Source organism: Thunnus albacares, chromosome 5 (genome assembly GCF_914725855.1).
Source record: "Thunnus albacares chromosome 5, fThuAlb1.1, whole genome shotgun sequence".
NCBI classification, from domain to species: Eukaryota; Metazoa; Chordata; class Actinopteri; order Scombriformes; family Scombridae; genus Thunnus; species Thunnus albacares.
The window spans coordinates 9,783,090-9,807,461 of NC_058110.1; the positions used below are offsets into that span (position 1 = coordinate 9,783,090).

The 24,372-nt window shown below is 40.2% G+C and overlaps 2 protein-coding genes across 4 annotated transcripts; one reads left to right on the forward strand and one right to left on the reverse strand.

Annotated features, from left to right (window-relative positions):
• The first annotated feature begins 354 nt into the window (after positions 1-354).
• On the forward strand, positions 355-19,663 carry atp13a2 (ATPase cation transporting 13A2). Of its 3 annotated transcripts, none has more exons than XM_044353025.1 (29): positions 355-508; positions 6,181-6,257; positions 6,644-6,811; positions 7,313-7,371; positions 7,785-7,851; positions 7,947-8,026; positions 8,935-9,012; positions 9,120-9,189; positions 9,345-9,479; positions 9,610-9,676; positions 11,342-11,473; positions 11,619-11,780; positions 11,937-12,047; positions 12,263-12,309; positions 12,419-12,607; positions 12,703-12,909; positions 13,087-13,185; positions 13,508-13,664; positions 13,969-14,080; positions 14,250-14,374; positions 14,579-14,748; positions 14,999-15,091; positions 15,223-15,302; positions 16,153-16,305; positions 16,399-16,495; positions 16,595-16,818; positions 16,953-17,104; positions 17,240-17,412; positions 17,907-19,663. In XM_044353025.1, the coding sequence occupies exons 1-29, from the start codon at positions 496-498 to the stop codon at positions 18,072-18,074; spliced, it is 3,465 nt and encodes a 1,154-aa protein (XP_044208960.1). In that variant the 5' UTR covers positions 355-495; the 3' UTR covers positions 18,075-19,663. The 3 variants fall into 3 exon arrangements, with proteins under 3 accessions (XP_044208960.1, XP_044208959.1, XP_044208962.1); XM_044353024.1 differs by lacking the exon at positions 355-508 and adding an exon at positions 1,494-1,560; XM_044353027.1 differs by lacking the exon at positions 355-508 and adding an exon at positions 5,027-5,443.
• On the reverse strand, positions 19,552-24,372 carry szrd1 (SUZ RNA binding domain containing 1). The gene is made up of 4 exons (XM_044353034.1): positions 24,245-24,372; positions 22,890-22,939; positions 21,965-22,234; positions 19,552-21,063 (listed from the first exon to the last, which is right to left on the reverse strand). The coding sequence occupies exons 1-4, from the start codon at positions 24,290-24,292 to the stop codon at positions 20,952-20,954; spliced, it is 480 nt and encodes a 159-aa protein (XP_044208969.1). The 5' UTR covers positions 24,293-24,372; the 3' UTR covers positions 19,552-20,951.

Sequence of the window (24,372 nt, forward strand, 5' to 3'; positions counted from 1 at the left end):
ACTTTATATAAATACAGTAGGTGCTTATGTGCAGTATATACAGCCTGTTCACATATACAATAGTGAGTGAAATGTATTGCATATTTTGAGTTTCAAACTACGCAATAGCAAGTAAATGGTTAATTAGCCATTATTACAGCCATTAGTTGCAACTATTGTTGGACTTTGTAGCCTTTAAAGAAAATACAGTAAAACAATAAAATGGTGCCACTAAAAGGGAGTTTAACTCTTTATCAAAACAAAACAGAAAGAAAAAGATTCGCTACCTGGAGGAACCAAAATAATGAAGATTACTTGTCAACATAAAGGTTTCCACATCAGAGACGGTCCCTCTGCGCGTGAGCATGACTGAAACTATTTTGGACATCGTGACTCCCGTAGATCCGTTTACAAGCAGCTGAATGTTTTCTGTTATGTCTGGCTAACAGACAGTTCGTCATTCAGGTTAATATGATGTGAAAGCAGGTGAAGGTGAAGGCTGTCACCGTGAGCAGGATGGACAGGCGCGGTAAGTGTGTCTGGATGTTAATAAGTACATAAACCTGCAGAGTTTACATGAAGCTACACAGATGTGTTTGCTAACCGTGAGCTAACACTGTTAGCCGTGTTGAAGGCTGTCTCTGTGCCGACCATACACTGTATAAAGATTTTATTATTATTTATTATTATTATTTATTACTTTATACACACTCTATACTGCTGACTAGAGGTTAATCTTGACGGACAGCAGCTTTTATGGTGGCAACAAGTGACAAATATATGCTGTCAAGTCAACAGTTAATCTAGTAGCCAGCAATACAGAGTTGAATGTAAAGGTTAGTTAGTTAGTTTAATGATTATGTTAAAGCAGCCAATAAAGACATACATTTTTATCAAAGTCATTAATAAGCATTTATTTTCCCATAAGACTATCATATCCTCAGTTTAGTTTAAGTCAGTCTGTCCATAAAAAACTGGTGGAGTTTAATAAGTAACGTTGGTTATAATAATAATAAACTTTATGTATACAGCACTTTTCAAAAACAAGTTTAAAGAGTGCTTCACAGACATAAAAACAAAATACACAGTGCAATTACAAATTAGAATAAGTTCAATGCAATCAAGAAATAGAACTATAGATAAAAGACAATGAATAAAAAATACTACACACTGCTTTTTGTAAGACGTTAAAAGCCAAAAAGGTTGGAAACCACTGGTTTCATCTGTAACAATGTGTTGTATTTTAAAAACGTGTTATATTATCCATTGTGTCAAATCTTTATCTGAAAAGTAACTAAAGTGTCAAATAAATGTAGTGGAGTAGAAAGTACAATGTTTCGCTCTTAAATTTAGTGGAGTGAAAGTATAAAGCAGCATCAAATGGAAATACTCTATACTATCACAGGTGTAACAAGGTTGCAAAGACTGAGTTGAATGACTGAGAGTGTACAGAAAGATGGCTTTGGCATAGCTACGAAGCTGGTGTTGTGATGTTTGAGGTTGTGGGTGTTTTTTTTTTTTTTTTTTGCATGTTCAGGTCAGATGACTGTCAGGGCTCTTACATCTGTCCAGTGAGTTCTAGTAAGTTGTGCATTCTCGTTTCCCTTTTTTGAGAATGAAAGCAGAAAGTTTGCAGAAAGTCTTCCTTGTGTGATGTTGGAGGGTTGATGATGAAACTGAAATCCTGGACTTCCTGAGGGCCATTATCAGCTTATTGGACAGTGCACAATTGCTAATATAATAATATAATAACGATAATATAATATCTTGTTGGAATTCGTTCTCTCAACCAAAGTAAGGCTCTTTGACCAGAGTTATTGATCGATGTCTGGGACAAGGATAATTTAAAAGGAGCATAATGGTGACATTCAGATGCCTGGAATTGCTGTGAGTGTTGAGATGATCTATTTAGGTAAAGCATGTGAATGCAGGACACAAAATTAGCACCAGCAACCAGCCAAATGCTGGTAAAATACGCAAGTGGCTGGTACTTGCTGCTACTACTTACTTGAACCCAGCTGGAATTCTACAGTACTTTAGACATTTAGGAAATACTGGCTCTTATGGCTTTATTGTAAAAAAAAACATGTTGTTTTAATAGGTAACTCTCAAATAGTCTGACACACAGAAAACCATGAAGAATGACTTTAAACTCTACAGCCAGTGGGTTAAAGTTGATTCATGCAAACCTGACACTTCTTTTTTTTTTTGATACTCAAGATTGGCCTAGTTAGAACAAGGCAAGCATGTGACTTGGAGAAAACACTCTGTTACACCAGCTTTGATAAGCTTTTCACATGATTATACGACAGTCACGTGCATTATAACAAAACAGATGAGTCAGTTCTTTGGTTTCTGGAGCAGTGTGTAGATTGTGCTGTGTATGTAGATTCATGTCCAGACAGCACAAGAACAAGTATGTTTAACACTGGACACAAACACAAAGAGGATTGTTTTGTTCAGTAATTGTTTGATTTTCAGCCAATTATTTTCTTGATTAATCATTTTGTCTATAAAATGTCAGAAAATAGTGCAAAACGCCTGTTATAATTTCTTAGAGCACATGGTGGTGTCTTCAGATGATCAACAGTCAAAAATCCAAAGATATTCAGTTTACTGTCATGCGTGACACAGAAAACCTTCCAGATCTCAAATTTGAGAATCTGCAGCCAGCAGATATTTGGCATTTCTACTTTTTAAACAAATGACTAAAATGATTAGTCGCTTATCAAAAATGTTGCCGGTTAATTTTCTGTCTTTCAGCGAATCGATTAACGGACTAATTGTTGCAGCTGTGACTAGGGCTGAACAGTTTATCAACATTTTATTGAAATCGCAATATGGCCCACTGCAATTTTTCAAATCACAATTGCATTATCAGTCAAAGTAATCGCAATTAGATGTTTTTTCTAAATCGTTTGGCCCTAGCTGTGGCTTTAATGTTGGTGCCTATAGGGGGACTCAAACTATCCAATATTTGTTGATTCAGCAAAGTTTTCCTTTATTTATCTGACCACATGACAGAATTGACAGTGTCTGCCTTTCCTTTAAGATTATTAGTGTTGTCATATTCATGCATAAACCAGTAATTGATCATATTAAACTGATAATATACCATCACTGCCAGTGTTACACCGGATTTGGTGACCCATCAGATTCTGTGACCTGCTGTGTTGGAAGAAGTACTCACATCCTTAAGTAAAAGTATCAAAACCACAATGTAAAAATTCTTCATTACAAGTAAAAATCCTGCATTTAAAATCCAACCCCTAATCCTACTTAAGTAAAAGTATAGAAGTTATATTAGTTAAATTTACTTAAAGCACTAAAGCAGCCTAATTATCTGCAAAATTAGTACTTTTACTTTAGTACTTTAAGTAGGATTTTAAAGGTGCAGTGTGTAGAATTAAGCAGAAATGGAATATAATATTCATAAGCAGACAATCTGGCAATTCTGGCATGACGTTGGAACAGCCCATCTGATTGGGGGTTACACAGTCCCAATTGTCAATAGACTACCTACCCTGTAAGGCAGGCAGGGGTGGATAAAAAGTGCCTTGCCACCCCAGTTTTGGACAATCTAATTCGAAAATATATGAAAAGCTGTGACTGGTCAGAAATTTACAAGAAAAATACTCCAATGTCTGAGTGCATGTGAATGCAGCAAGAGATGACGCTCCCTGTAGACTCCAAGGTTCTACCAGAGCCGTGTACGCTGCCGGTAGCCGTCCCTGCAGCGGGCAGCAGCTCTGTTTTAGTAACTCGTGTTTGATGGTGTGAGGGATGGATTAAACCTTACTAAACCCAAATATTCACCGGTCTGAAATCTCTGAAATGGCTCATTCTGCAGACAAACATCCAAATTTCAGATCAGTCATGCAAGTGCAACATGTGCACCCAGTTTAAAAAGCACTAAAATCACTCGCTCCAACCCCAAACAAAAAGCCACATGAGTCCAAAAGGCAGTGACAGTAAATTCAAAGCTTACCTGAGAGTTTATACATTATTACTGATGACTTTGAATCTTATTTCAGAAATCTGTTGGGAAACATTGAGGGGCTGCAGGAGGTTGAATCAGACAGCAAGTGAAAAAAACAAACTTTCACTCAAACTTTCTACAACACTCAGTGTTAAGTTGTACACAATTATTAATAATGATGACTATTAAAGGAAAAACATAGTAGTTAAATCACTCTGAGTCTTGTAGGAGACACTTGTAAAAATGAAGAGAAAGGGTGACATCACCAGTTTCTTTTTTTCTACCAAAGAGGAACCAACTAATGAACAGAGAAATACATCAAAAGCACTGGTTATAGAAAGAGAGTAACAGGGAAGTGAAAAGGTGGAGGCCAAGATGATCAGAGAGATAACGAGGCAGAAGAGGGAGAGCATCACAGAGATGATGAAACCACAGAGATGAAAAAAGATGTGTTTGGAAAAATGTCTGAAGATTTGTAAATAAAACAGTTTATGGCTATTCTTTTACTACATTCATGACATATGATTATGTCACATATGTTTTATTTGTGAAGTTACCAATTGCAGCATAAGTGTGCTGATAGTTTGGTTGCCCATATCGATATGTGAAACGAATAAAATCCTAAGTGCTTCTCTTGGGGTGCTGACTTTTCCTCTAGGCTATTTCTTGGTTATTTATTTATAACATTTTATGAAACCCTGTAAGAACACCTGTTGTTAGGGTGCCAACTTGACATATATTCCTTAGCCTATATGTTATAAATAGCCTGATATTGCTTAATGAAACCCATATGTGTGCGTGTAGGGTAAATGGGGCCAATCCAGACAGAAATTGGCAGAGCCGAATTTGTTCCCAGTCCGACCCTGTTTATAAGTATGTTTTAATTAGTGTATAATCACCGGAAAATAAGAATAGTTGTGTTTTGAGTATTCAGTTGGTTGCAATATGCAGCCTCACCGCTAGATGCCACTAAATCCCACACACTGGTCCTTTAAATGCAAGATTTTTACTTGTAATGGAGTATTTTTTTTACACTGTGGTGTTGGTACTTTTACTAGGGTAAAGGATCTTAGTACTTCTTCCGCCACTACAAGTCACAAAATCTGATGGGTCACCAAATACGGTGTAACACCTGTAATCTTTGTTTTATCTGCTCTGCAGCCCGCGTCAGCAGTCATGGCAACAGCGTGTAATGCCTTTTACTTAAATGTCTTTTCTTTCCGCATTTCTTTGTCGACAAGAGAGAAATTTGGGGTTTAGTCGTCGGTATTGGTAGGCTGGAAAGGTGTCCCATTTCCATCGAAAGCCGGTTGAACAAGTTGCTGTCAGGTGTTAAATCAGAGGCTGGAGGCAGCGCGCAGGTGAAGCCTCACCGCAGCAGGCTGGGATTCACCGCAGGCTGCTGTGAGATCAGCTAAACCACTGACGGTATACATTATCATTCCGGGAAATAAGTTATTTTAAACTTACTCCCTTGAGTGGACGGTAAGCTCTTCTTCTTCTATTTCTTCTTCTTCATCATCATCTTCTTCTTCTTCTTCTTCTGTGTTTAATTGTGAAGGATGTTTTTGTTACGATATTTTACCGATCTTTGGAAGCGGAAGCGAGCACCTGGTTAAAAAAACAACTCTGGGTTTTTATCTCCTCGGTTATTGTATAATATTCATATATGGGCTGCTTTACTGTGAGTTTATGGAAGGTTTTACCCTTAAAAGTTAATGTTTCTGTAGGAGCTCAAAGTGTCAGGCGTGTTTAGTGACCCTGTTGTAGTTTATGGTTACTGATAAATAACCCACTATTGTTAAATGTTATTTAAGTTTGGCTGTGTTGTGTCCTCTTTTGTCACTAGAATTACTGTGGAGCTTTTTGCAGAGGGATTATTTAAACTGAATTGAACTTACATAAATTGAATAGAACATCCATAAACACAGTTTTAACTATGCTGACTAGAGAGAGACTATAACGATAGTGCTGTGAAGTTAAATGGGTGTCTGATAAACTCAATGGGATGAGTTTGAGTTTGCTGTCTTTCACCATTGAGTTAATACAAAAGATGTGATTTAACCCATGCCTTATTGGTATTACAGTAGGGACGAGACTGTTGCATTAAGAGTGCTTGTTTTGTTAATATTGACTTTGAGGGTGTGTGTTGTGCCACAGAGTTCATGTAAATGTTGTAGCAGAGGAATTGTTATGTTAATTGTGTGTAACCTGTTCTGTAGGCAGTGCGGTTGAGCCGCAGAGCGGACTCCCCTCACCCAGTCCGCGAGACCCCCTGCTCAGTCCTGACTCACACATGGTAAGATGCTCTCAATGTTTCTGCTAAACCAACCATGACCACAAGAATGACAAAGCAACAAAGAGTTAGACACAGACAAGAAGGCTACATCTACACCTGTGGATGCACCAGTACTTTCACATGTGCATTGGCCTCTCTAACCTTGTTATATTTACAGATGTACAGGAACCAGGCAGGATATACCAATATATATACTCACAGTGGTTTTGTATATTGTCTGCTTCATTTCATTCAGGTGACACAGCTGAAAGTAAAACAAGCTGCAGCCACAGTCTGGCTTCTTATCAAGTAATATGGGTGCTGATAAGCCCGTCTTTATGGAAATGAACCTCTGTTTGAATATTAAAATGAACCTCTGAATCTGTATAACTCCTTTACCCCACCAGGATGTTCAGGGGTATAAGTGGGTGCGTTGGCGTGTGTGGCTGTGTCGTCTGTTTGCTGTGCTGTCCTTGGGTCTCCTCCCGATTGTGTTTCACTGGCGCCCACGGCTTGCTGTCCTCGCCCGCTGCTCCTCCTGCCCTCTGGCTTTGGCAGATATTCTTCTAATAAGAGTGAGATTATAAATTAATTCCTACTCAAAATTAAAATCCACTGGCATTGTTACTGACACCGGATTTCTCTTTGCATTGCCTGCATTGTCTTAATTTCAAGCGCAGTTCTTTTCTGGAGTTCATTTTGTTATTTAATAGGGGCGTAGGGGTGACCTTGCTCCAAAGACAGCTTGAATGAAGAGTTTTGTTCAGATGTAGTAAATGCCCCATCTTGCCTCGCCAGTTTCTGACCAGTATTTATTATCCATGCTGCCTACCAGCTGTTTTATTCACATGTACTTACTGGGTGGAACTGTGGATTAAAATATTCCTGTTTACACATAACGCATGACATCCTGATCACCTAGGAGGAATGTTAGTGTCAGATGGAAACAGGGACCATGTCTATGACAGTTCTGTGTGTTATACGCTGATTCACTGCATTATATGCTTCCTGTCTTAGTTGGTAAGTGCCTAGTTTCCAGCAGTCACAGTTGCATTTAATATTGCTTTTTGCTTCAGGACAGTTTTGGCCAGCAGCATGTGGTGGAGGTCCTCACAGAGGAGACGGAGGAGGGAAGGTCAGCTACATGTCTCTTGACGTTTTTTGACATCATCACCTTTAGCCTTTCAACAGTATGCACATATCTGAGAAAACTGTGTGAAGGATCTACTTACTTGTTTTTTCCCTTTCCCCCTTTTTTTTCATATCTCACTTTTTTATTATTACCTTATTTTGTTATTTGGAGTTTTTATGTATTTCTAATCCTGCCTCTGATGTTTCCTCATTATAAATTGATGAGATTTATGATAACGTTTCCTCAGTTCCTGTTATTATTGAGTGCTTTATTAATTATAGAGTCATTTATTGCTTTGCGTGTGGATGGGAGTGGGTTATTGTTTTATTGTCTGAAGCACTTTGTGTTACATTTTGTTTGTATGAAAAGTGTTATACAAATAAAGTCTGATTGATTGATTGTTTTTTCCCTCGCAGTTCGGAGGTGTTGGGAACCCTGGAGGATACTGAATGGAGGGATACAGTTCAGCTGTACAAGGAGGAGGTAAGGAAGGGTGGATGGTTTGAGTTTTTTTCTGCAGAATAATGTTCTGAGTGATCTTCTTTCCCAGACTGAAAGTGGCAATTATTGTGTTACAGAAAACGCTCCTGCGCTACTACCTGTTTGAAGGGCTGCGCTACGTCTGGCTGGACAGGAAGGGAGCCTTCTGTCGTGTTAGGTATTGAAACATGAAAACCAGCAACCAATGGGATTTAACTAGTACTGAGAAGTTAGGCTCAGTCTGTGTTTTTGGATTGAAAGAGCTTTCAGACAGTACTACTGTGTATAGATACTCAGTAGCTTAAAGGATAGTAGCAAAAAAGGGACTTTGGCACTAAAAAGACTGTAACGTTGAAAGATATCTACTTGATTTGACTTATTTGGACGGATGAAGCTTCATATTAGCTTCAGATAAACTTTTAAATACATTTTTGCAAGAAGGAGACTTATGGATTTCATACCCCATCATTAACATTTTAAGTGCATCATGAAGAGATCTTTTAACAGGCAGTATGAACAGGAGGAATGATTACAACAAGAAAAACCTATTTCAATGTTCATTTGGGCTCCTGACTGTTGTTTTAAGACAGACTTGAAAAGACTTGAAAATTGTGAACACAGTAGCTGTGGCTCAGGAGGTAGAGCGGGTTGTCCACTTATCAGAAGGTCAGTTGTTGGATCCCTGGCTCCTCCAGTCCGCATGTTGAAGTGTCCTGTGTGTGAGAGTTTGTGTGAATGGGTGAGTATAAAAAGATTGTGGGGCACTTTGAATAGGAAACACTGTATTGTTGCTGATTAGCAGGTTGGCACCTTGCATGGCAGCTTCTGCAATCAGTGTATGAATGTGTGTGTGAAAGGTGAATGTTAGCATGTAGTGTAAAGTGCTGCGAGTGGTCGTTAATTAAATGTAATTAAGAAAATACCAAAAACATAAACATTTGAAATATGTTTTGTTGATGTAGTCGTTCCTACAGCTAAAGAATGATCTGATTATGACATTAAAAAATGAGGAGTTGATAGAAAGTCCACTCTTTCCTTTAACTTTCGTTTTAACATAATGTTAAAATCTTTGTTCTTTGTCTGCAGTGTCCTCAATGAGGACTGGACCTGCATGGACCTGTATGGCTTCCAAAAGGGCCTGAGTCACCTGGAGCAGAGCTTGAGGTAAAAAAAAAAAAAAAAAAAATTATGCATACATGGATGAAAAAACTTATAAGATTGTGTAATCTGAGAGGACACTGCTGAGAAATTCATGACATGAAATCTTTCAGGAGACGCGTGTACGGGCCCAACCTTATTGATGTGCCTGTGAAGCCTTACATAAGACTGCTGTTTGAGGAGGTGAGATGGAAAATCATAGTCTTTTATACCTCCTCAGATTTATTTTTGTAATGATGGTTTGGAATGTTTGAAGCAATATTTTACTCGAAATCCAGGTGAAGTATCAAATTTAACCCACTTCTTTCTTTTGTCTCTCTCTTTATCTGCCTCTGTAGGTCCTCAACCCGTTCTATGTGTTCCAAGTGTTCAGCATCGTCCTGTGGATGATTGATAAATACTATTATTACTCCTCGTGTATATTTATTATCTCCCTTCTCTCCATCAGTATCTCACTTTATGAAATCCGCAAGGTGAGTCTGTAGTGGGATACTTGATCTGATTATGTTTAGTTTACGACTTTCCCTCTGAATATGAATGTAAATGTAAGAACCAGTGTGAGTGGCTAATAGTATATAAACCTTATTTGACTTTATTCTGCAGCAAAGCGTCACTCTACGTAACATGGCACGGTTGGTCACAAATGTCACAGTACGCAGAAACATGGGAGGTAAGTTTCTGCAGACGTATTCATCTTCCAATAATCTTACTGTTATGAAAATGATATACAAGTATGTGGATTTGTTAATTCAATTGATATTTCAGGCTATTTTATTCACTCCTTATTAACAGGAGTCCTGCAGTATTGTGCTTCACCTGACAGTGGAAAAATTAGCAGAAATATTAACAAAGCAAAGCAGAAAGTGCCGTAAGAGCAGCGAGTCTTGACATTAACAAAACACTTTGAAACACCTCCGTTTCCTGATGAGTTGAGGGGTGAAGAACACTCATGGATTTGACTAGTAGCCATGGTCTCATGGTAGTCATGCTGTAAAAAAAGAGGAGTCGGAAACAGTAAAAAATTGTTTCCATTTGTTAACTTATGGCTTCATTTGAGATGGAAGACAATAATAGTTGGCATGTATTTTCCATTAATTGATGCTTCTCTTCAACCACCAATGTTTCAGTTCCCTCTTTCTCAAGGTGGTTGTTATTTCTGTGACTATATCATGCCTCATGTCCACTGTAGAGACATTAGAGTTGCCAGTTCCACATGTTTCCCATTCACCCTCGATTCCTTATTTGAATCAGTGGTCTAAGGATAGAGGATGATGTACAGACTGTAAAGTCCCTAAGGCAAGTTTGTTATTTGTGATGTTGGGCAACATAAATAAAAATGGACTTGACAAATGGGATAAACTATGGATGAAAAAAATTACCTCAGGTTAGTTTTTGAGGTTCTTTAAGATACAACTAAAAGAGGCAATTACAGTTGTTATAAACTTTGGAGAACAAAGGATCTATTTGATATTTCTAATAATATTGGAGATGTTCTCCAATGACTCTTGGACTGGATGTTTTCTATTGACCTGGCATAGCTGCTCTCGTGAGCATGTACACAGATAGTAATAGTTCTCTCTACAGTACCTGTGTCCAGGGAGTCTGAGGGGAGGGAATGAAACTGTGTGAAATATAGCAAAGGCAGGCCTTGTCATTAAAGGTACCCTGTGGGGTTTGCCACAATGTGCCAACAAAGGTGGCGAAGAAGACTGTTAGCAATTAAACATGCACTTTTCCAGACTCTCAAAATTAGCTTTACTAATGTCCTCTGAGGAGGGAAATGCATTCAACATGTTTACTAAGCCTCAAGGATGCACACAATGCATTTTGGTGGCAATGCTGAATGTAAACAGAAACTTGGTTTGTCTACAGAAGAACTGTACCGGCCACCTTTAAGCTGTGTGGCAGTTCCTGCCTTAAGGCAAAACTGAACTATTATGTACAAAGCAGTTTACATTCCACTCGACTGATGAGCAACAACACTCAGCAGCCATGAAAAAAGCATTAGAGATTTAAAATATACATTAACAATGAATGTGGAGAATTGAGGTATTTTTGGGCAACATGTATCTTTATTAGACGGAGGACAATAGAGACAGGAAGAGAGAGAGATGGGAAACAACTGCTGCTGGGCTCATTTACATTTATAGTCTCAGTAAATATTCTGCTAAATTAAAAAAAAATGTGGTGACATTAAAGTTTGGACCCTTGACAGTATTTGCTTAGTAAATATCCCCACTGGTGTCTGACGATGAATGTTTACAAGTCTTTTTTAACTCCCTTAATCCCTGAAGTCTCTACAAGGACATTCTTTCCTTGTTGCGTGTTTTCTCAGAGGAGGAGTGTGTGAGCTCGGTGGAGCTCGTCCCTGGTGACTGTATAATCATCCCTCAGGAGGGTATGCTGCTACCTTGTGATGCTGCTGTGCTGGCTGGGGAATGTTTGGTCAACGAGAGTATGCTCACAGGTGATCAACAAACCGCCACAACGCCACCAGGCACTGAGTGACTGGAAGAATTTGTAATGTCTTATGTTGATGAACTGACCCTTACCCTCAATAGGGATGAGAAAGGAGTTACTACAGAGCCTGTATTCTTCATTTCCACATGCAGGTGAAAGTGTCCCAGTGCTGAAAACCCCACTGCCAGCTGGTGAGGGGAGGTACAGCTCAGAGACCGAGCGTAGACACACCCTCTTCTGTGGTACGCAGCTCATCCAGGCCAAAGGGGGAAGGCCAGGAGGCGGCGGTGCTGTCGCTGTGGTAACAAGCACTGGTGCGTAGAGAAACTGGTGATCTGAGTCAGTACCATTTTAGTGAGAGGCCATAATGTACTTTACAGTACACCCGGATATTATTTGGTGTTAATTGTGCAAGTTAAGAGCTTATGTTTGCTCTCCAAGTCAAATCAGCTCTTACATCTCATCCTCAGGGTTTTTTACAGCCAAAGGTAACCTGGTCAGCTCCATTTTGTATCCTCAGCCAACAAACTTCCGCTTCTACCAAGATTCTGTCAAGTTCCTGTTCATCCTGGCTTTTGTTGGTAAGAGCTTTAACAGCGAGCTGTCCCTATGTTGTACCTGTACTCCCTGTTGTGTAGGATAAATAAATAATATTTTGGTGATAGAGTGTTATCTATAATGCAGTAAAAACAAAAAGTGAGTTACTCAGATTATGCATTTCAAGCCTTTTTGACCATTAATTCAACAATAATTGAACATTAATAAACTTTTTCCAATATTGTCCTTCTTGCTTCAGCTTTAATTGGCACCATTTACAGCTTTGTGGTCCTCCTCAGAAGCAATGTAAGTGCAAGCTACAAATGTAACACAACTAAACTTTTCTGGCCTGTCTTTATTTGCCATGCCAACAATAAAAATAGCGATAACACTAAGTAATCTGGTGTGTGTCAAGGTGACCTGGATGGAGTTGGTGATGAGGAGCCTGGATGTTGTGACCATCGCGGTGCCTCCTGCCCTGCCTGCTGCCATCACCACTGGCACGATCTACGCCCAGCGCAGGCTGAAGAGCAAGGGCGTCTTCTGCATCAGTCCGCCACGCATCAACATCTGTGGCAAGATTTCACTCTTCTGCTTTGACAAGGTGAGATAGAAACGGCTACCTTGGACCCACATTAAGTGTCGTGGTTACTTTACATGTTGAAGTTTTCTTTCATCGGAGTACTTTTGTTTTTCCAGACAGGAACTCTGACAGAGGAGGGTCTGGATGTTTCGGGAGTGATGGAGGGGGGACCCACTGGTTTCTCAGTGCTGGTTCCAGACCCCAGACACCTGCTGCCGGGGCCCATGCTCTCAGGCCTAGCCTGCTGTCACACTGTGACGCTGCTGCAGGGTGAGCCCCTTGGAGACCCTCTGGAGCTGAAGATGTTAGAGTCCACTGGTTGGGTATGATACCATGATGCTCATTTTTATATTTCAAGATGTACTTAACTAGGACTGCGTATTGTCTGACAAGTTCAATACCAGTGCTGATACCTGAGATTCGGTACTGATACTAAATCAATGCCTTTTTTTCTCTACTTTTTCAAATATATCATCTTTACATTATATCTTATTTTCCAGACACTCTGGGAGCCAGAGGGAGATGGACGGGTGCTGGATGCAGAGTTCGGAGGCCACAAAGTTTTGGCTGTAATGAGACCTCCTACAGCTGGAAGAACTGTGAGTATCACTTTCATAAAGACTGATCCATAAGTGTTATTAAACTCCTTAACCACTGGAACACTGTTGATCCTTTGCATTAATTAACCTTAGTGTTATATATTTATTTTGATAAGTGGTATAACATCATGATTTAACAGTTTCATGCCCAGACATAGAAAAAATGACAGCAGTTTATCAGTCTTCTCTCAGCAGTGCAACGCGTCTGCTTTGTTTGCTGTGTCCCAACTATGTTTTCTAGAATAATTGTGAGCCATAAAAAGTTCACATCTGTCTGTATTTTCCAGTTCTGTATAACTCTTCTCTTTCATTTTCTTATCAGTCCACAAGTGAGTCAGTGGCCATTGTCCAGAGGTTTCCCTTCTCCTCGGCCCTGCAGAGGATGAGTGTGGTGACGGTGGGCCGCGGGGGACGCTCGGCTCTCGCTTTCATCAAAGGATCACCAGAGATGGTGGCTAGCCTGTGCCGAGAAGATACCGGTAAGAAACTTACAGTTTAAAGGAAATCTGCCCTCCAACAGTTCATCTGTCTGAGTTCATTTTCTATAAACTCTGTTTGGTTTTCAAACAAATAAGGTAAACATTTGTTTTTTGTCTTCTGTGAATATTCCAGTCATAGTTATGTCACTTGATGTTTTTGTGATATTTAATTTTTATGGTTCTGTTTAAGTAAACTATTCCTTTAAAGTCTAAATCTATACATGCAGCACAGCATCTGTAGTGATTTGAAATGAAAATGCATCTTTTACATATTAATACTAAATGGGATGCTTTATGTTTACAGTGCCGGCACAGTTCTCAAGCAAACTGCGTAACTTCTCTAGTGAAGGACTCAGGGTTCTTGCACTTGGCTATAAACCATTAGATGAGAAGACTGACCTAAAGACCATTGAACGGTAAGAATCCAGTCTGTATTTCTGGCTTCTTGGTGGCACCAAAGCTTTGGTGGATGCTACAATAATAACCTATGCATAATGTCTTTAGTCAACAGTTCTGGAGTAAGTTGCTACCAAGCTAAGCAACAATTAGCTCCGAGTGTTAATGCAGCTGCTTGTCCGTCCACAGAGAAGCTGTAGAGAAAGACATGCAGTTCCTGGGCTTCCTGATGATGAAGAACCTGGTGAAGCCACAGAGTGCAAAGGTTATCAACATCCTGAGACAGGCACAGCTTCGCAGCGTCATGGTCACTGGTGAGAGATATTATGCATCTGTATAAACATCAGCGTAACAACACCGTGCACTTCGTTTTTATTGTAATTGTATTAAATTGCAGGCATCAACCTGCATATTTTCTTTCATTTCCTCTATTTCAAATATCAGTCTTTGAAGATTATTCATGTTTGAAGATGATGTGCTCCACCATGTCAAATCTTGTTTTCTCCTTCTGCACATAGGAGACAACATTTTAACTGCAGTCAATGTTGCAAAAAGCTGTGGCATGGTGGGGTCTGATGAGAAGGTGATATTTGTCAATGCCACCCCCCACACTGCTCAGTCCATGCCCAGCCTGAGATTCAGCCTGGGAGACGGAGGGACACAAAACTCCATAGAGGTCATCACCCAGGTCAGTGCTGCTCAGACACAACATCGCAGCACACTGTTCCTCTGTGTGTTTGTACTTACAGACATCTGTGAAGAGAAGAATCATAGTTTTATTAATAACTGATCCTAAATATTTATCCTTGGTTGTGTCATATTTAATGATGAAGCAGTTATGACAATAGTGCACATAAGACAAACACAATGAGGACAGTCATGGTCTATGTTTTGATGAATTTTGGTGGCTCGTATCGATGTTGTCTTTCTCCCCTCAGGGCCTGTACCAGGGTGGTTTTGGTTATCACTTGGCTATTAATGGAAAGTCCTTTGCTGCCCTCTGTGACCACTTCCCTGAGTATCTGCCAAAGGTAATGCACATTGTGGAGTTTCCCAGCACCTGACTAAGATAATGCACCAAAGACAGAGGGGCATTAGAATAACATGCTGATTTTTATTTTTGCCATCGGGGTTCTCTTTTCTTGACGTGTGGTCATTTCAGGTTTTGATGCGAGCCACAGTATTTGCACGAATGGCACCTGACCAGAAAACCCAGCTGGTGAAGGAGCTGCAGAAACTGAAGTGAGTAAAGACATAAAAGTGGAAGAATGGAGAACACACACAGGAAACAAAACTAAGCGGGAAAATAATACAGAGAGCAGCTGAATCTGAAAGAAGAATCCACAGATTTGTACACACACACACACACGCACTCATATTTCTGCTTATATTTTGTTTTGTTGTTATTATTATCATATAGATATATATTGTTACTGTTAGTTTGTCATGTAGTCATTATTTTCTGTGTGGTAATTTGTGTTCTCTATAACATTGTGAAATTTTAACATTACTCAGGTGTAGACTTCAAAAAAGCCCACTGGGTTTTCTGCCTCTCGCTGTATATTATTTAACCTTGTCATTTTGGGGTATTTTTTAAATTGTGCAAAAGTAAAACTAACTGATAATTGAGTATCAGGGTAAATCACACCCATATTAACATGCAGTCAGAATACTTTAGGGATGGAAATGTGTGGTACTTTCAAAAGATTGTCCAGTCATTAGTCAAAACTGGCTAAAAATATTCCCAGACAAATCCATGTGACTACTCAAATACACAAAAAAAATGTGGAAAGTGAACATGTCTGGTATAAAGTTATTTTGAAAACAGCATCTAGTGACCATTAATGGAATTGTAGCTTAGATCGTGTCCACATTGACTCAAAAAAGCCTATAAAGGAGCGCAAGATATTGAAACTCAGTGCCAGTATAATGAGTTATGTTGCTTCAGAAAAAATAGATATAATTAAACACATTACATCCATCTGTATGTCATCACACGTCACTGCTGGACGACACTGACTGGCTTCTAACTTACTTTAAATAAGACGCCCATCACTAGTCAAACACTAATCCCCTTCTTGTGTTACTGCAGTTACCGGGTGGGCATGTGCGGGGACGGGGCCAATGACTGCGGGGCCCTGAGAGCTGCCGATGTCGGGGTTTCTCTGTCTGAAGCCGAGGCCTCAGTCGCTTCACCTTTCACTTCCAAGACGGGAAACATCAGCTGTGTACCGCTGCTCATCAGGTGAGGGAAGAAGGAGGCACTACAAGTGTTGAAGTTGTTACAGAATCTGTAATAATAACATAATAATCATATTTTTCCTCTTCATTTGTGCAGAGAGGGCCGATGTTCTCTGGTCACCTCCTTCAGTCTCTTCAGATACATGGCCCTGTACAGCCTCATTCAGTTCAGCGCCGTCCTCATCCTCTACACAGTGAGTATCTGTGGAGCTGACCGCGGTTTCCTCCCTCACCTGTATTGCTTTAAAAGACTCTTTCAGTGAAACATGTGACTTTTCTCTGTGTGTGTTCAGGTGAAGACAGACCTGGGTGACCTGCAGTTCCTGTTCTGTGACATTGTTCTGGTGACTCTGCTGGCCATCGTGATGGGGAGAGGAGGCCCCAGTACGGAGCTGCACCACTGCAGACCCCCGGCCAGTCTGCTGGCCCTGCCCGTCCTGGGGAGCCTCTTCATCCACACCTGTACGAACATCCTGGGCCAGCTGGCAGCACTCTTCATCACTACCTCGCAGGACTGGTCAGTATGAAGACACAAAGCCTTTTCCCATCTGAATATCCTATGGAAACATTTTAGATTTGTTTCTATAATCATTAAACTTGATGCACTTTTAATACACTGTAAAACTTCTTCATCGCTTATATTGTTTTTAGGTATGTTCCACTCAATTCGACACTGTCTGGAGCAGCCAATCTGCCCAACATGGAGGACACCAGTGTGTTTGCCTTGTCAGGTTTCCAGTATATCATGATGGCTGTGGTGGTCACCAAGGGTTACCCTCACAAGAAACCTCTCTACCATAATGGTTAGTCATCAGAAATGTCCAGGATGATGATTTGGGGTTGTATTAATGCATCCATGCCGATAAGTCTTTCTTTTTTTCTTTTTTTTTTTTTGGAGCCTGAACTCTGAAGTGATTTTTGTCTTCTTATCTTTCCAGTGATCTTCCTCTGTCTGCTGCTCATCCTCTTTGCCCTGATGACTTGGCTGGTACTGTATCCTACGCCCATCATTGCCAAATATCTTCAACTTTATGAAATCTCTGACATGGATTACAAATTGCTGCTCGTCGCTCTGGCTGCTCTCAACTTCCTCATATGTTTTGTGGTGGAGGTGAGTATGAATATCAATATGAGAAGTGGCTATAAAAGTTTGTTCTATGCTGTAAAACAAAAAATCATAAAACATTCCAATTTCTTTAAAATTTATTTAAGCATAGCCAGATTTTTTGAACATTTCATTTGAGGAACCATTCTTCTTTTTAAATTGTACGGTTCCTCTCCTCTACACAAACACCAGACTCTGTTCTTTAACTAATAGAATAAGTAACAGATAATATTCAACATTAAAGCACTGAGACAGATGCTAATGCTTACTTTATTACCACGAGCACATGGATGATTTCATAGGTATTTTTCACTGACATGCCACAGTTTGAAAAGCACAGGTGTCAATAATCAAATTAACGATGGCTGAATTCTATTTAACTGTTTCGGTTTGAGGGTGTCAGTATGTGAAAAAGTAATTCACAGATAAATACTCCAAATGTTTGGTATGTTCCTAAAAGCACGTATTAACTGTACACTTGCCGTTTTGTTTTTCTCCAGGTGCTGATAGATATGGGAATCCTGAACTGTCTTCGCTTGATGCGTCAAAAGCGTTCGTCCAAAAAACAGTATAAACGTCTGAACGTCATCCTGTCTGACTGTCCGACATGGCCGCCCCTGAATCAGACCCTGTCCCCCGCAGAGCACACAGTCATCGGCTTCAGCTAGCATCTGCCTGCCCCCCCTCTGTCGGACACTATCAGTCACCCAAGCCAGACAAAGCTGTGGATGTCAGAGCTGCATCTACAACTGGACCAACAATGCAAACTTATGTTTACCTTTGTGAATAAATTGTTTTTATGTCAGCTGTCGTGTGTGTATTTTGGAGGACGTTAATATTCACCATGAAGTTACAGCATGATTTAATATTGTGATCCTGTGGGTGTTTAACGGACTATGCTGGTTGGTTTTCATGGTTTAGCCTATTAAAGGATCAGTTCACCCAAATTACAAAAAAAAGAAAGTGTTATCTGGCCATAGAGTCGGTATATATTAGTCGAGGTCTCCCACCCCCCTTGTATGTACTTATACTGTGAGACAAAAGCTGCTGCCTGCCGGTTCAAAGTAATGAAATGAACATGCATCACAATACAAAATGACATTTTTTGCAAATCATTTTATTAAATCTGTATTTACAGGCAGTTTGTGTTCTCACTCAGAGCTCAGCTAAACCCGTCTTTGTCTCCTGCACTGCTGCTAGATTTCCTGAACTAAAATCTCTTCCAGTATTCTGAATTTTCCCTCAGGTATACTCAGTTTTTCACTTACTACAGTAACAAAATCAACAACCAGGAAGTAAAAGGTGTGATACAGGAGGCACAAGCTGAATTCAACCATTACAAGAACTTTTCTGTTGATGGATGTGCACCACTGAATATGGCTTTATTGAGATCTCCTCTCCGTTTGAACAGATAAAAGGTGAAAAACTAAGAACATCTACTGGGCACAGCGGTCCTGGACAGCCAGGTAGTCATTTCCTCTCTGGGTCACGTATAACTGTTTATATTCTCCGTTTCAGCAGTGGACCATCAGTTAAAAATGCCAGATAGTGAACAATCACACAGGGAGTGATGTTACCGTTTCTTACTGTGACCACGATGCCAACAGTCAAGACTAGTGAACAGACAGAAAAAAAACCAAAACAAAATAAAAACAACTAACCGACAGACTGGCATTCAGTCGTTCATCTTAGGACGTGGACATCGCTTCAGTTACATTTCACCTCACTCTCAACTCGAGCTTTAATACGGACATTTGCTGTTCTAGCAATCCAACCTGCTGGAAAAATACAATCTTCGTTCATTTCATTCATTCAGTCTGGTTCACTTGCACCTGAGTTCCTGCATAACTGTAAGTCAGTGAAGGACATGAAGAGAGGAGCACACCGCTGACGAGGTGGAGATATGACGGAGAGGCTTGTGAAGTACAGCAGTAAATTCATTCTCCATCTGACCCTCCCCTTTAGTTGCTGCCGACACCGACTTAAAATAACGACATCTGAATTAATTGATATATATATACAGGGTGATTTTAAAATGGGCTTTTGGTTTGTTTCGATTAAAATACTGCTCGACATCACTGCCGTCTCTTACAAAAAGGCAGAAAAGCTACTTAAAATGGACTTCAATCCACAATCTTCATTTGCTTTTTTTTTTTTTTTTTTGCTTTTACTTTTAAATAGAAACGATGAAATGACAGTCCAAGGAAGACAGCTGGAAAGCTTAATTAAAAAAAAAAAAAAAAAAAAAAAGAAACCGTAAACAGAACTTGTCAGATATACAACTTGACACACGACACCCTTTCCCTCAGTTTTTAAAAACAAATGGCAATGTACATATTAGGGGTGCACTGATAATGTTACAGGGCAGCTACCAAATAAGTACTCAGCATCAGTGGTGAGTTTACTGTAAGAGATCAAACACCGCAAGCTGCAGCCCACAGCATCTCTGTTTAAACAAACACTTAACGGCTCGGGACCATTTTACTACGAAACAAAAAAAAGGTGGAAAAACTGTTTCCTATTTCATAAAAAACTGCAGATATTGTTTATTTAAAAAACGTATATACTGTTTTACTGAACAGGCTCTTGGTGATTTATGTATAATGCATCATGGCGGCTCAGTGGTCAGCGCTTGTTGTCTCAGAGCAAGAAGGCCCTGGGTTCAAACCTGGCCGTGTTTGGGTTGATACTCCTGTCAGTGACCACTGGTAGTTAGTCCCCAGGATGCACTGCGGCTGCCCACTGCTCCTAACGTATAGGCTGGGTCAAATTCAGAGTAAGTGTTTTGTTTCAAATATCTCAGTGCGTGCTGAGAAATGACAATAAAGAAATCTTAAAATAACGTTTAGTACTTGTAGCTGTTGCTTGGTATTGGCAAGTCATACGAAGAATTTCCTCACACTTTTAACTCCATCTGAAATAAGATATCAGTGCATCCCTAGTATCGATAACAAAAAAGCAAGATAAACTAAAGATAAAAATTTAGTGAGCCAACATCTGGAAGATTAAAAACATGTATATGGTGTGACAAGTGATATCTGGTATTATTGCTGGGGGACAAGCTGCTGCACGTGTACCAGCTCATCTCGTTTTGCTATGGCCCGTCACTTCTCCTCTTCTCTTCAGCTATCTTTTTGTTTTAAGTCTTTGCTTCGACCCTGCAGGCGTCCTGAGACGACGGGACTGCTGGGGACTGACGGAGGAGAGAGATGGAGGTGGGGGTTGTGGGGGGGGGTGGGAGTGGGGTGGGGGGGGTCTCTTAAAGGGATCATCACAGTGAGTCCAGAATATGTTCATAATCACAGTGTCAAACAGACTGGAGTGGGGAGAGAAGAGAGCACATTTCCATCCGTTTTTACTTCCTCCTGGAGTTCCAGGCTCCCTGGCGCTTCCACGCGGTCTCCGAGTGAGAAGAGTCGGGCAGCAGACCATTCGATATAATGGAACTGAAGGAAGGAAGCTTTAAAAAATACAGTGCTGTCTTTGCTCTCAGGTGGCCCTTGATCTCTCCCTCCCCTCAATGGCTGGGTGGCCCAGGGGCCAACTTATCTGTGCTGTCGGAACCCTTGGGTGCCGTCTGGGCCGGCTGGCTGCCGGACAGTATGATTGTTTGATCTGGTGTCCTCTGAAGGCAATGTAGAGTTAATGCGCCCTGGCCTGGCAGAAAGAGGGGAAACAGGGATGAATTAGAGACAGCAGCCTTCTCCGGGTGCCAGCTGCTGGACACAAACGGCTCGCAGCTCGTTTCCAGTTGGCAAGTTCGGAACTGTCCTGATTACAGGAGCCATGCAGTCTCACATCAAACAGGTCTCCACACATGATTTTAGTTCTCTGTCTGTTATGTTGCTGTGTCACAGGAAAGTTGGCTCAAAAATTATTTTTAAACAAAAGATTTTTTTTTTAAGTTTTTTCCATTTTTGGTGTTTATTTTGGTTGCTTTTACTTTCATTTTGGCACAATTCAACGCCAAGCCAACTGAAAACAACCTCCTCTAATTCAGTTCATTAACTTGAAATGGTAACAAGAAACAGTCAAGTTCTGTCAAGTTGCACCAGAGAGCTTCTGTAATTATTGTTAAGCTCCACCTACTGTCAAGCAGCTGTAGTTATCGAAAAGAAACAGAAAGTGACAACAGCAGAGAGGTCAACGACACACCTCACAACCCAGCAGTTACACAGATTTATGCAACTTTTCCATAGTTGTCGTTCTGATTGTTCGCTTTTGTTTCTCCTATGATTTGTATTAACAGCTATTTTTCCTTCTAATTCAGGACTAGTCTAAGAAGTATAGAGGTTGGCGTAGTGAAAATCAACACTTCCTCAAATGTCAAATCAAATTGTTAAGTTGGAATCAAATTAAGAAATAAGATGGCACTGTGCCTCAGAGATAAACATTTAAATACTCAACAACCAAAGATATTGGAGTCCAAGTAGATGAAGAGACCACAAAATAAAGACTATTCATTAAACAGTGATTCCATGCATAAAGTAAAAGTGTTCAGCACAATAGGACACATACTAAATGTAACTGAGTTAAATCTCTAAACTGTCAATATTACCTGTCAGTGTTGGGCTTGTCCTGAGGCGTCTCCTCTGGGCAGGCACTGCCCAGTATTCTCTTCCTGGCCTCTGCGTATTCTGCCTCCCGCTGGGCCAGAGACTTGACCTGTGGTGTAGGCCTGTTCTGATTCAAGGCTGATCCCAACGACCCGTTGTTTGCAGGACGCTTCAAGATGCGAATCTGAGGCGGCGGTGCTGCTGGTAGAGAGTCGTCCTGGATTACCATGGTGGTCTTCAATGGAGACCGTGAAGAATTATTACTGGACTCCCTGGAAGCAGTGTAACAACACACAGTCCACATAAAATAAGCGATATGACAGACAGGAAGATTAAAGGCAGGAGACAGAATCAATAATAGCTTAGATAAGATACCCATGGCCTACAGACTTATGAAAGAAACTCCAACTCAATTACTGATTCAGTTTTTCCTGTTTATCAACAAAGTTACATATTTGGTGCAACACATCTTACAAACATTCCTGGACTGTTTAAGCCCCCTCCACTTAATTTTTTTTTTTAATGAGGGAGAAGGAGTAGATAATTTTAAGGATTTTAACAAGATAATTTAACTTTTTTTTGTGGAAAAACCATAACAGTCACAAATTATTATTCACAGTAGAGTATTTTATATACATCTTAAAACAGGTCTGGAGATCTTTAAGATCTGCTCTTCAACTCAGCTCACTTTTGATAAATTGAACAGTTGCTGAAACAGTTGTTGATTCTTGACTAAAATAAAGTGTATCTCAGTAGATCAGCTATATTGTGAACTGAAGAGTGGATATCTTATTAACTTGTTACAGGTTTTTTCAGTTGTGTACTATAGCAGATAAGCACAACATTACAGTTTTTAATGGAAATTAAAGCAATCATTTTACAGTCCCACATTTGGGATTGTGTTTCTTCTAACTTTAAAGTTCTTACTTTTCTTTCTGGCTGATCCGTAGCTTCTCTTCTAACCGCTTTTCCATTTCCTGTTGGGAGGAGGGACACACCAAAAACATGTATTTGTGTAAACAAACAACATGCTCATACTTATTTGGGAGGGTAGGAAGAAAAGTGCGGCAGATAGTAAGCAAGTCAGAGAGTGGATGGAAAGCAGGATTCAGTTACAAGCTATTTATAAGTTACATGTGTAGAGCAGCTGCCAAGTCATAACAGAGAGAGCGCTCAGCCGGCTAATGTTCGCATCAAATGTTAGCAAAACTGTTAATGAGGTCAGTTCAGGTACACTTTAGGGAACTGTGTTCATTGCTTACTAACCAGTGGAAGATATGGTATAAAAACGTTAGCAGTGTCTGTAACATAACCTGACTGGCTGCTTCCGGTCAACTTTTTCCCAGAGCCACGTTATTGACGTCATTAGGTAGCAATAGTTTGCCGTGACGACAGCTAATGTTGGCTAAATGTTACAACTACATAACTGGCTCACTAACAGGCCACTAAGTTTACAACTTGGCGGAATATGTGGCCTAGTGAACTACAGGAAACCACAAAGTTACTCCAGAAAGCTAGCAATCAGCTAACACTTAACGCCAGCTGCCCTGCGAAGGGTTCAGTGTTAAAACAATGTAATTCATACAGTTTTATGAAGCCGATAAACAGTTAATCTGATTAGTTATACATCAGTTATACATAATCACTTTATGACAGCAACATTTCAACCTTTGAAACTGATTCACGGTAACTTAGTCGTCGTTTTTGAGAGGAAGAGTGTGAATCAATACTTAAGTTGAATATTTCCTTAACTAAAAACTAATAGCGTTAAAAAATGTATAAGGATTTGAATACGATACGAGTGTAGATCGTGATAGAGGCTTTAATCGCCTTGTGAGAGATGTGTGAAACATTTAATTGAAATGTTCCGTGTTAGCAGCACAATAAACAGCTATCTTAGCATTAGCTAACGTCAACCTTAGCATCTCAACTGCAACTTTAAATCCGAGGGTTTAGCTCGCGTCTTGTACACTCGTTAGATATCGACTGTTCGCTAATAATAAGATATATTAACGTTATTTCAAGCGAAATAAGTCACAGATAGCTGTCGTCACTCGGGTTGTTAGTTGGATAAGTCTAACTGAAGCCTGTCTCGCTCGCTAGCTGGCTAACTTTCTTAAAGCTAACGCGTTAGCTTCAGCCACATTGTTGGCCCGTGGGACTCGTTTAAAAACATGGAACAACGTTATGAGAACTTCTCAAAGGAACCATGTAAATATAAACTAGCTGCCAAAATGATGTTTGCCGTTAATTGAAGGTATATTGGGCCTTTCGTTATTTACCCCGCTATCAGCAGCTTCCTCCCAACTTTCGGCGACCTCCTCATCCATGTTTCATTTTGCTTCAGACACGCTGTGGGGCTCCGTCAGACCCGCCTCTCCTCTCCGCCTCTCTGCTGTCCACAGCTCAT